General features: G+C 34.7%; 1 protein-coding gene across 1 annotated transcript in view; it reads left to right on the forward strand.

The window, feature by feature from the left end:
- The window catches only part of CSPP1 (centrosome and spindle pole associated protein 1), a 61,273-nt gene that overhangs the window by 31,016 nt on the left and 17,499 nt on the right, over positions 1–12,758 (forward strand). Inside the window, exons 14-22 of the mRNA XM_030446211.1 lie at positions 402–520; positions 1,976–2,054; positions 2,359–2,479; positions 4,377–4,524; positions 6,764–6,916; positions 9,206–9,318; positions 10,350–10,499; positions 11,701–11,847; positions 12,595–12,699. Of these exons, the coding sequence (XP_030302071.1) occupies positions 402–520; positions 1,976–2,054; positions 2,359–2,479; positions 4,377–4,524; positions 6,764–6,916; positions 9,206–9,318; positions 10,350–10,499; positions 11,701–11,847; positions 12,595–12,699 (1,135 nt within the window). The remainder of the gene's footprint in view (positions 1–401; positions 521–1,975; positions 2,055–2,358; positions 2,480–4,376; positions 4,525–6,763; positions 6,917–9,205; positions 9,319–10,349; positions 10,500–11,700; positions 11,848–12,594; positions 12,700–12,758) is intronic.

Genomic DNA, 12,758 nt, shown 5'->3' on the forward strand with positions numbered 1-12,758 from the left:
GAGAGAGGGAGCTTCAGGTGTGTGGTTGAAGCAGTGCTGTGCCACTTGCCCCTTGAGCAGAGACTTATCCTTGCTGTGTTTTATTTTCTGTACTGATGGTAACCAGTATGAATCATTAGCTGAACCAGTTAAAGAAGGCATGCTTGGTTTATTTTCTTTAGATCTTTGGAATGGTGTGGCTTCATTTACTGCTGCTCCCTAAGGGAAAGGTTAACTCCCTGTTGAGGCTTATATCTTGTTGCTGCGTGGCACTTCATGAGAAGTCTTGGACTGAGCTAAATCTAGAATTTTCCCATAGTGAATTCTCTCTCTTGTTTATTTGTTTGGTTTTTTTCATTCTTTCTTTGATCTCTCATCAATTGTACAACAAAATGAAAAATTTTGTTCCTTTTTTCTTCAAGGCTGGCACCAATGCCACCCCCCCCACCACCAGTTTTGACAGACAACTATAGAACACCTTATGATGATGCATATTACTTCTATGGGGTTAGGAATCCTTTGGATCCAAATCTTGCTTATTGTAAGTTGATGATTTTAGGTGAATTAATTATTGGGGTGAGTCAGATGACTGCTTTTAATCTGGTTAAATGATGAATGTTGTATAATTAGTCACAGCAATTAAACACATTGCTTAGATGTCTATTGAATTAAAAGTAGGCTTTTTTCAATACTGTATTTGAATGAAGTAGTTTTCTCCAACACAAAAGGAGCTATGGCTTCCTGAAATCTTGTTCATTGCTTGAACTTAGCCATTACTCCTCGCAGATAATTTTCTTTATAGTTTTGGTAATCAAAACATTATTTTCTAAAAATGCTTGAATCAAATTATTATTTGTTACATGTTTCAGTGTTATAATTTCAGATAGAATTTTAATTTTTTTCAGAGGAACTGTATGAAGTAATCAAAATTTTTATTTTAAGAACTTCTTTTTTATCTGCGCTTTGCTTCTTGATGATTTCATGAATGAAACTGATGTATGTGGGGAGGGAGTGTGTGATATTTGGTTGAGTTTTTTCTTTTTTCTTTTTTTTTTAGAGGAAAAACCAAATACTTTTAAAATAATTTATTCTACCTTTGTAGAAAAGTTAAAATAAAGAAAAAACCCACATAATAATAACTCTTTTACTGATTGATTTGAATAAGATTTGTATCTGCTGTGGAATTTCAGGAATGGCAAAGGAGTCTTAAGAGCAAAAGTTTTCAGGTTTTTTTTTCTCCAAAGTTTTTCCCTATCTTGAATTGTAGTTACTTCTGGTTTTAGAGAGACTGATGGGTTTTTTCTGTTTGTTTGTGCCTTTTTTTAAGTTTAGGCATCTTTTTTACTTTTCCTTTGTAATCTTAAGATCACAGTTTTAGTTTACAGAAGTTTTGAAATTTTTGAGAAGGTTATTTGGTATGGGGTTTTTGTGTGTGTTTTATTTTGGTGTTTTATTATTTTATTTTGGGTTTTTTTTTACCCTTTTATCAATATAATCTCTAGAGTAAAACAGCAAACGATTTTCAATATTAAAGAAACGTAGACTAAAAACTCACATATGAAGTTGGGTTGTCTTAAGACTTGTCACAAAGTGGCATATTGCTTGTGCTTAGAATTTGAAAGTGTAAAATTGTTTAAGATGTATCTCGGACACATTTGGAAAGCATGAGGACAAGTGCTACATTAAGCAAGATGTTTCTTTTTGTTAGTTCATTATAGACTATGTTATGAGGGCATACATTATATGAAGACATTTGTAAATTATAAAGGGATTTTTTTTAATTTCAGAAAGAGATTTGTACCTTGGCATTGCAATTCTTGCTTTAGAGGGAATTAAGGTTTAGCTGCATTTGCTATAGAATTTCTGAGTCCTGTTTGTAACTGCAGTCACAGAGCTTGAGTAGTTCTTTTAAATCTTGGCAAATGTTTTTATCTGTGTATTCAACATCTAATATATATATATAATTAATTTTATTTTTTTTTTTTTTACTGCATAGGTGGTGCAGGTGTGATGGGAATGCAACCCACACCTAATCTGGATACTCCTTTAGGCCAAGCCCCGGTGCAGCAGTCTGTGTAAGTATTGTCTGTATTCATATTCTTTGTTTGTATTTATCTGTATTTATGCCTTTGAAAGAAAAAGTGTTAAAAACAACTCTTTATACCTCTAATTAAGAATTTCTGTCTAAACAATAATTCAGTGAGCTCCTATTTTTATATGGATTTATGAAAATGTTTGAGAGTATAAACTGCCAGGCTGGGGAAAATGACAGCTCTTAACTATTTCAGGAAGGGATTTTTTAATGTATTTTTTTTAACACATACCCCCACCCCCAACCCTGTGATGTTTTCCTTTTATATGTGTGGTTTTCTTATTCAGAAGTAACACTGGACAGAGGAATACAGGTGACAGACAAAGGAATATAGGGGTGTTTTCTGAAGAAAAAACAAAGCCTTCCAGAGAGGCAACATTGTCTTACCAACAAGAATTACAACAGCAGGTACTGAGTGAAAAAGCTTCTGATGCTTTCTTCTTTCACTTTTTAATGTGTAATGGTTGTGACTGTAGTACTCTTTCCAGTGCACATTAGTTTAGAAGTAAAAGCCTTTAGTAACTCTCTCTTCCTTCATGACTTCTTTCTTTCCATTCCTCTGATCCTGCTTTAGCTCATTTTGGCTCTCCCAGTGGACAGTAAGCTCTCCATTATTTTGTTTTTTTGGAGGCAGAGACAGTCTTAAGGCTGACTGCAAACAGATTGTTTCCAGGCGTGGAATTTTGTGTAGTTATTTTCTTGAACATAAGAATGTGGACCTTAAAAGCAATTAGTTTAATTGCTCTGATACTCCTCTTGAAAGAATGCTTTTGAGCATTATTGGTGTAATTATTAAAACCATTCTAATTTCAATTAAGTTCTTCATGATCATTTGGATACGAATTCAAAGCCTTTCCTATTGTTTACTTCCAGTGTGTTGGTAGATGATGTTTTACCTCTTTTCACCTTCTGTTTTGAGAAACTAGACAGATTTCTTGAGTCTCAGGTCTTGCACTAGACATCCTAGTCCCCAGCTAATTGCAGTGGCCTTTTGTTGCTGCACTTTGTGGGAATTTATATTTACAAAATGTATTTGACTGTGATAAGACATGTTATTTCAGAAGAGATTTTGCTAGAACTCAGTTTGGTGGCAATAACATCTTACGTATTTCTTTGGGGGAGATAAATTGCTATAAAAATATTATAGTTCTGATTATGGCTGTGCATGGGGATAAAGGAGTGGCTGCTGATCAAGGTCAAATTACAAATAAAATAATAAAATAAAAAGCATTTAGGAATAGTGTCTGACATTGTACATCAGTTTGTCTGATACTGAGGCATTTTCTCACTATAGTCTTCAGAACAGATTTTCTCTTGCTGTATCAGAGACTGCACAATTTGACATAAAGATCTAATAAATGTGTAGTGACACAGTCCTTCAAAGTTATTGTGCTGCTTATGGTTGAAAGGGAACAGAAGATATTGTGTTTTTTTCCTACAGCTAAATCTAACCATCTGACCCATCTGACTATATTTTTTTGTCAACAGTGTAAGAGGCCATGTGGGCCTTTGTGTTGACTTATTGTATCTCTTATGAAATTGTCTGACTACTTGAAAAAAGACAATGTTAATCTAGTGCACAGAAGAAACAAACTTAAGAAAAACACTAATATATTTCAGCTGCATAAATATGTTTTAAATGTTTGAAAAGCTTTGAATAGAAGATGGACTCTTTGTAACAGCTGTTGTCTTTATAAATGCTACCTTATTAGGAGACTTAGTTATATAAATTTATCCTGATTTTGAAAAAAAAAAAAGGCAGAACAAACCATATGAGCAGTTCTGTGTTATTTGCATAGATTTATTGTGTATTACAGCAGAAAGCTATTTCATGAGTGGTTAAAGAATTGTGTAGCATCCTATTAAGGCATTTATTGTTGGGAGTCTTTATCTCCTGTCATCTCTAGTCGTAATTTTGGTTAAACAAAATAGCTTGAGAAGAGCAAGTGCTGTGGTGGTGTAGAATTTTGTGTGTTTAATTTTCAGGCAGTATAAGCTTCTGTATCAAAGATCCAAAGTTAAGGGACTTTTGATCTACTGCAGGTGTCAGATGTGAACATTTCTGAAACTTGGATGTCTTACAGTCTGTTTCTCTGTGATTTTGTATAACTGGATGGTCACATTTTGACACCAGTGTTCATCGTACTGTCTGCAGTACAGGCAGAGGAATTTTTGTGATTTTCTTGGTAGAGATGAAGGAAATGGGTAATGACAGCATTCAGCTTGCACTGGTAACTTTTTATTAAAATTATACTTAATGTGATGGTTTTATGTAATTGACTTTGGTTTTTGGGTTTGTTTCTAGATAAGAGAGAGAGAGGAGCGGCGCAGACAAGAAAGAGAGGAGAAGGAACGTTATGAAGCCAAGTTAGAAGCAGAAATGAAGAATTACAACCCCTGGGGAAAAGGTGGTGGTGGTGCTCCTCTCAGAGATGCAAAAGGAAATCTTCTAAGTATGTTTACCAACATTGTGGATTGTCTTTTCAAGACTGATGTTTTCTTGCTCTCTTTCATAAAGGCTCTATTCAGATATGTTATTCCTTGTTCTGTAGCACTGAGAGCTCTTTATTGACAAATAGATGTACTTATTTTAGGCAGATGCACTCTAGTAGTATTTAAGTGAGTAATTATTTTGGTTTCTGTAGAATCACTCAGAGTATAATTTGAACAAAATGGGAAACACACAGGATATGTCAACTCTAAGTGAAGAGACAATGCAATAGTAAAAGGAGAAAGAAAAACAAGTTGTTAAAATCACCTACAATATAAATTGGCTAAAATCTCTTGTGAAGACTTTTATTTAAACATTTTCCAGGAACAGGTTTTTTTCGTTGTTTTTCTTCTTAAAAATAACTTGTAGCTTAGAAAGCTTCACTTGTGAAATGGAAAATGGAAGCAGGTTTGAATAAATATATAAAGTTAAGTGGAATATTTCAATTTCCCCAGGTAGCACTGCTTGTAAATGGCTAAATAAATAGTAGTGAGCAGTAATGGTTTTTTAGATTTGTTTTTTCTAAGTGCTGTTTTATTCAATATGGGAGTCATGAGCTGAGAGATAGCTGTGATCAGTAAATCGGAGAGAGACATAAGACTAAAACTCAGATTCCTGGTCCTGCTTCCTAGGTGAACCCTACAGGAATAGTTTATCTAAAATAAAAATAGGTACAATTAGATTTGCATATTTCATTAATCCCTTCATTCTTGCCTTTCGCATCTGAGTGAGTCTTACCGTTTTATAACTTGACTTCTAATGTGAAACAAATTTATTTTCCTGTTAGTGTAATATGATGTTGAATTCTAATTAGATTTTTAAAATATATCTCCTGGTAATAAAATGAGAGTTTTCAAAGCATGGAACACTTACTGGATAACAGTTTATTAGTTTCAGTTCTTTGATACCTGAGCAACATGTGGCTACATTGATAGTGTAGTTTAAAGGTAGAGGGTAATGATCAAATCCTTTTTAAAGATTGTGTGCCCAAATAATAAATATAGAAGCTTGTGTTAAGGGTTTAAGCTTGTGTTTATCTGAAGAGCAGGTAGAGGTTTTCACACTGCCTAACTTTAGGCACTGCATTTAAGTATGTGTGGTTTTTTCTCTAGCCTTTGCAATGCTGTGGGTGGAATAGCTCAAAGGAAGATGCAGGTCTTTCATGTTAGCCCAGGATCTCCATTTACCTGGTGATAAGCTAATTTCCATCCATAACTGAGGAACCAAGAGAAAGTTGCTGCATAGCTATTTTCCTGAATTACACAAGTAAAGTTATTTTCCCCACCATAGTCTAGCAGCATGATGGATAAGCTGAGTCAAATGTCATGAAACATAACATGCTTTCTGCCATGTCTCTTTTTTTATGTGGTGTAACTTGTCAGCTTACTCTCTGGAAAATGTATCTAAATAGCTTTTGAGGCTGTGATATATCCCAAGGCTGCTTTAGAGAGAGGGATGTAGTTTAAAGTTCTTGGAGTTCATGTGCTTAAGTGGTTACAGTAATTTGTAATTACAAGAATCATTATTTAAAAAGATAATATGAAAACGGTAATACTTTTCTTTTGAAATGAACCTTCTAGGCATAGTATGGTAACACTTCAAGATGAGCTGAAATTAACAACTTCCATCAGGATTTTTATGGTAACTGAAGGGGTACCAGTTTTGGTGAAAATGTTGGATGACGTGTTTTGCTTACATACAGAAATCTGCACCTGGATTATTAGCAAAGACACAAAGAACAAAAAATTCTTTAATGGTTTAATGGTCATTAAGGGCTTATAGAGGTTCACTACTTAAAATACTAGTACCAAAAAGTGTTTTACATCTGTAAGGAAGTAGAATTACGAGTGGTTTGTGCATACATGCTTGTCAGCTCAGACTTGTCAGTCATTTTTGTCTTTGAACTCTTTATCTTTCAATTTCACAGCATTTTTGGGTGGGAGAGAGGTTTGCTGTGAAGAAACATTCTTGGCAAAAGAAAAACAACAAAATAAATATTAAAATCAGTGAATTCCTAATGATTGTTATTTCACCTCTAGCTTCTATATTTGTTGTTTTGCTTATATTTTTTGTTGCCATAGTTGGCATGCCCAGGAAAAATTGGAGTCTGCTCAAAAATCCCTGTCTTTTTGAGAATCTATGGTGAACGTGCCTTTTATAAGAATAAAATACTATAAACAGTTATTTCCCCTTTCCTTTAGCGGACTTGAATATGATGCACAAGCAAAATGAAGATGCATATCATAATCCAAAGGCAAGACTATATGAAGATAAAAGGGCTATTGTATCTGTTGACCTAAGTTTGGCTTCCCCAAGACCCGAGAACACAGAAGCATCTACAAATAAAATAGCAGGTTTTTAAGAATACTGTATTACAGCTCTTACTATTTATAGGTCTTAGTCATCAAAAATCTCTAATTACTCCTTTCTAGTAGTCCTGCAGTAGTGTTAGTATGCTCTACCTGCAAAGTCAGTGTCATGCTTCTTTCCCAAACTTCTTTATTGCTGTCACTGTGTTCACTGAAAATGGACTTTCCTGTGTGCCTTGTCAGTAATGGTAGCTAGAAACTCGTTTAGCACTGAGCAGCTGGGGTGAGTATATTAATTTTCCAGGTTCATTGTTATTTAACCAAATCTTCATAGGTTTCTTTTACTTTCAAATGACACAGGAGAATACAGCTGTGTAGTAGGAGAGAAGATGGAATAGAAAGGAGGAAGAGTGCAGATATATGGTGGTGCAGATTAAGCTGAAATGGGTATAGTAAATAGGTCAACAAGTTCTAAAAAGTCACAGGTAAATGTGGTACATAGCCCTGTGCACTGCCTCCAAGTTCTAGATGTTTTATTTTACTTAACTATTAAAAAACTAAGACATCTTTCTCCTATGTTTTGTGAAACATATAAATAATAGAGCTATGATACTCTAAATAATGTCCCTAGTCTGTGGTGAGAAAAGGCCAGAATCAGTGGTGTTCTCCTCAGGTCAGCTTAGATACTGCTTTTCTTTCTCCTGCCTGAACTGTTGCACTTGTGTATAAAGAATTCCATGGTATTTGGGGCATGGATCCACTTGCTAAGATTGCAATTCAGTGTCCCGACCACTGGCTTTAGAATTAATGTTTTTTGTTCCTTCTGTCTCCCCTCTTGTTTTTTTTCCTTGACACAGTGGATATTTAACCATTTAGTGGGGAGTGAAGCAGACATGGCCAGTAAAGTAATCATGCAAAATAGCAAAGAGCCCCCTGGTTAGATCACTTGGGGATCAGGAGGTGGTGCACATCAGTGATGGGAACTTCATAGTCTTACTCTTTCCATTTGATTAATCAGGCAGTAAAGTGGCTTTGAGTAGGTTTTGCTGGGTGGGTTTGTGGTGTGTTAGGGTTTTTTTTGTTTTTTTTATTTTGGTTTGGTTTTTTTGGTACACCACTCCATTAAAAGAGGAACTTGCAGCATAGTATCAGTACACAGTAAATTCATTCCTTGATACCTTCTGAAGTAAATTGTCTGTCTTATGTATGACTTTCAAATGGTATCTAAACTTTATTCTGTTTTTTTGCACGGAATATATCCCTGTTAAGGAAATCCATCCTGAAAGAGCCACATGTAAATTTAGTTGTGTTTTGGAAGGATTCAAGAAGTGATTCTACATAAGGCAAAATAATACTAGCCTCTAAGTTTGCTACTTGGTTATGCAAGCACATGCTTCTAGGCTGTAGCAGTAAGCATGTGCATTCCTATGGGGATATATCTGTGTGTCACTTCTGCATTCATCTGACTTAGGTTTTGTATCACTATACAGGAAAATGTATAGGAGGAACACAAAAACAGCTACAGCTGTGTTCATCTCAGCTCAGTGCAGCTCTTGCACCTTCTTGAGGCACTGTCCTTTGGCACAGATCTGATTTGAATGGAGAACATGCTGTGTCAGCTGGAAAGTTAACACAGTTTATTCTTCCTTTATTTACTTTCTTTCTCCTCTTCTTCCTGTAGGAATCCTGTTCTACAAAACTTGTTCTATGTGGAATCTGAGTTAACCCTCCTATCTAGGGCTTTTGACACTGTATGGTTATGACACGTTCATAACTCAGGGCTAAAGGACATCTGAAACTTCAAACTTCATAGCATGGAAGGCACCTTGTACTGACAGAATTAAATTTTCTGACTCCTTGGAATTCTGTTTGTCATCTTTGCGCTATGGTTTTTTGTATAATCTGTTGCTATTTTACATAAATATTTGTTTTGTTAGGATGTTCCATTTTCAAGAAGTGAATAAAACCTAAGGAACAGAACTATGTGTGCCAAGTCAGAGTAATTGCAAGCAAATGAGATTTAAAATCTTTGCTATTTTAATTAACTTAGAGGTAACATTTAGATACTAAACTTTAGATTGGACAGTAAATATATGACTTACAGGTGCTGTTCTGTAAAAATATAACTCACATGGACATTGAGTCAGACAGCTAAAACCTGATTGTATTCTAGGCAGATGAACTGCTATAATCCCAGCTATTATTTTCAGCTGTAGCCTTGAATTATGGCTGTCATAAACCACCTTTTGAAACAAGGGGCTCAGATTCCTGCTTCTTCACTCTGGACTACTGTCTTAAATTTTATCTGATTTTTATCTTTAACTTCCCTCTTAGGTTTTTCATTTGCACAGACCTCTCCTTTTGCTCGGGGTAATGTGTTTGGTGATCCACCATCTCCACAGCATCTCAAGCGACAGGAGTCGTACAAGAACTTTCTTCGTCTCCAGGTGAATGCACACACCAGTTACCATCCACTTAAATAAACTTTAAAAAGAGGGATTTCAGTCAAAGTAAATCATCAGATACTGTTGACCAGTCATAGTCAGTTCTGTACACAAGAAGTGTGCTAAGATCTGTATGTTATTGAGTCTTTCAGGTTTTTCCTTACATAAGAAATGCCTATAAAATTGATGTTATTAATAGCCAGCTTCATTACACTACATTGTCTTTTTTGTTTGTTTGTTTTTTCTAAGTACAGCTCTCAAAACTGTCCATGCAGTATGATTTTGCATACATAAATACATAAACAAAGATGTTTGCCTTTGGAAGTCTATATGATACAAATGTATGTTCATCAGAATGAAGAAATGGTGATCGGTGTAACAATAATAGTGTAGTTATTTATTGATGGGTATATAAAACGTGATTGTTCTCCTAGCTGCTGTCTTCTATCCATAATACTTTGCATATAATCTTACTCTACAAGAATTAAATATCAATTTAATTAAATATCAATATCAAGGAAAACCAAGACAATTTTAAGAGAGTACGAATGTTAGAAAAAGATTGAAGTTTTTTCCATGTGTGGTGCTGCCAGAAAACATAAAGAATGGTCAGATCTCTGGCTTCAGTAAGTCAGAGCTGTGTCTAAAACTTTTATAGTTGTGGAAAGAGAAAAGAGAATTGAGTATATTTTTTTGTTTTGTTTTCTGATCTTCCACTATTAAATTAGTGAAGAAAAGTGTTACTCTGGCACATTTGGAATCAAGTATGTATTAGGTAATTTTCAGGTTTTATCAGTAGCATTCATGGTGTTCTGGCATCCAGTAAATAGTGGCTACAAAGAAATAGTAAAATATAATCTAATTTTAAAGGAATTCTGAAACTGAAATGTAAGAATGTCTGTAGAATTCTTTCAATTGCTCCATAAAATCTTTGTGCTAGTAGTGCAATAGTCCATAAAAGATCGTGGTGATAAATGTTGTTCATCAGATTACTGCTGATTATTGACAGTTGGATACTTTTCTTTATTTTCTAGATTGAGGAAAAGAGACGCAGGGAAGCAGAAGAGAGGGAAAAGCTTAGAATGGAAGAAGAAAAAGAAGAAAAACGACTGGCTGAAGAGAGGCTGAGAATTCAAAAAGCATATGAAGATGAACAAGAAGAGAAAAGAAAGAAAGATGAGGAGGTGTAGTATTTTGATACCTTGGCTTTTTTCCTATCCCAAACCAGCCCTTTGTAGTATTTATTCTGTTGATTAGCAAGATAAATCCTGTGAATTAGTCTTTGTTTATAAAAGGGCCTACAGTAGGCAGAAGAGAGGTAGAAAATAGTATTAACTAACACATTCTTCTCCCTCTGTATGGATTGCTACCACTTAAGTACTGTCTCTCCTAAGAAAAATTCTATCTTTTGTGATTGACAGTGGTGCTCTCCTTTTTAAGAGAAATTGTGAGGCTAATAAAATCTCTGCCAAATTAATGAGTTTAACCAGAAAACAAACCTTTTTTGTTAGCGTCTTAAATCTAGCTCATGTGGAATTATTTGTATTCTGAATGTAGCTATACAGGAAGACTTTGTAAAGCCTTTTTCTGAGTTTGCCAGGATGTATCTATGAGATAAGAATACTACATGCTTTGCAAGAATGTCAAGCAAATCTAATGAATATTTTCATGGAGGTAAACTTGTGATTTAATTTAAATGCAAAAGCTTTATTTGTCTGGTTTGGAAAATGGAATGAATTTGCATAATTCAGAATCTCATGAATAATTGTAGGAAAAGGACACAAGGCCACCAGAGATGGAAAAATCTTTCAGTACCCTGCAGGATTATGAAAGATCAGTATAGGATGTAGGCTTTCAAGATTTCTAAGACAGAGCAGTTAGTTCATATCCTAAATTCTCTTATATAGTATGAGTGAGCAAGTTGGTTGAATCTTTTCTTCTGGAGAATAGAGTTGGTCTAATTCAGAGTAGGAAGCAGCATGGTCACTGCTTTTCACAGTCGTAAGACTAGAACTGAAACTGGCTGATATTTTTCTCTGGGGGGTTGTGACAGGGTGGTGCATGTTTACAGTATGTTTTGGTTTACTCTGAATTTTTGGAAATGAGTCCCCCTATTTAGCCTTAACTGGCATCAGATCTGGGAACAGAAACTGATGCTTATTGAAGTTATTAGCAGTTCTGTTAAATGATGGCAGCAGAGCCAGGACTGCAGATGTTTAATATTTGCATGGCATAGTTTTTAATTTTAATGTTTGAAGTCAGCCTAGTGAAATATGCTTTTAATTTCATGCTAATCACTTTGATGGGTAACTGTAACTTCTCTAAGAAAGCAAAGTGAAACTTTAATAATGTTGAGTCTTTTTTATGTACTAATAATTCTTACAGCGGAGATTGAAAAATAAAGAAATAATTCGATTAGATGAGGAGAGGCAAAAAGAGGCAGAAAAAAGAAGAAAAGAAAAAGAAGAAAAGCAAGATGAGCAACTTAGACAACATTTTGAGAAAGAAAAGATGGAAGAGGAGAAGAAAATGGTATGCTTCGGTGGCTGAGATAATTGTACAAATAACTGATTTTCAGAGACATTGCGGGATTTCTTAGACCTCTGCCTTCAGTGTTGTTCCCCTCTTAGCTTATCAGGATATGGTATTATACATATGAGTGCACACACAGAGAAGAACTGATGAAAAAATCAGACATGCCACAATAGAATCTTAGCTTGCTGATAAAGTTTGCATAAAAAATAAGAGCAAGCTATACTCTATTGTTGATTTTTATATCTGCTGTGAAGTACTGTGAACTGCTTTTGCTGAGGTCCAAATACAAATAATTTGGAGGACTGTGAATCTTTGACAATGATGTTCATTATATTTTAACTATTCTCTTTTTACCTGGATAATATAAGAAGTCCATCACATAGAATTCTGGTGGGCAAAATCCAAGTAAGTTATAGAAGTGTTTCTCTTTTAGAAATGTCTTAACATGATTTCTTTAAAACGGACAGGTACAATGGGAGTGTTTAGAGGAAAGAAAAGATCTGTAATTAACCATAAATAAAAAAAAAAACTTAAATTGCTATAGGAAGAAATAAAATTACATGAACTAATTTTTGCAGTGTTATGTGTTTAAGAGTTGAAAGCAAATAAAAAGAATTCAATTAAGATAAGCAAAAAGCATTTTTCTGTGAAATGAAAAACATGAACAAAACTCTTCCTGTCCAAAATAACATTTCATTCAGACTCCAAAGGAATGTAATTTCAATCTCACTTTCCTCCTTGCAGTTCTCCAGGCAGCCTTCTCCCATCATTCCTGCTCTTCAGAACAAATCAATAAGAAAAGAAGAAAGGATTCCCTCTGCTGAAAGCCTTGTGTCTCATTATGCACAGGTATGCTTTTATAGTAAACTTGCTCTAATTTGTTTAAGACAGTGCAGTGTATGACATCC

This window comes from Calypte anna, chromosome 2 (assembly GCF_003957555.1).
Source record: "Calypte anna isolate BGI_N300 chromosome 2, bCalAnn1_v1.p, whole genome shotgun sequence".
NCBI classification, from domain to species: Eukaryota; Metazoa; Chordata; class Aves; order Apodiformes; family Trochilidae; genus Calypte; species Calypte anna.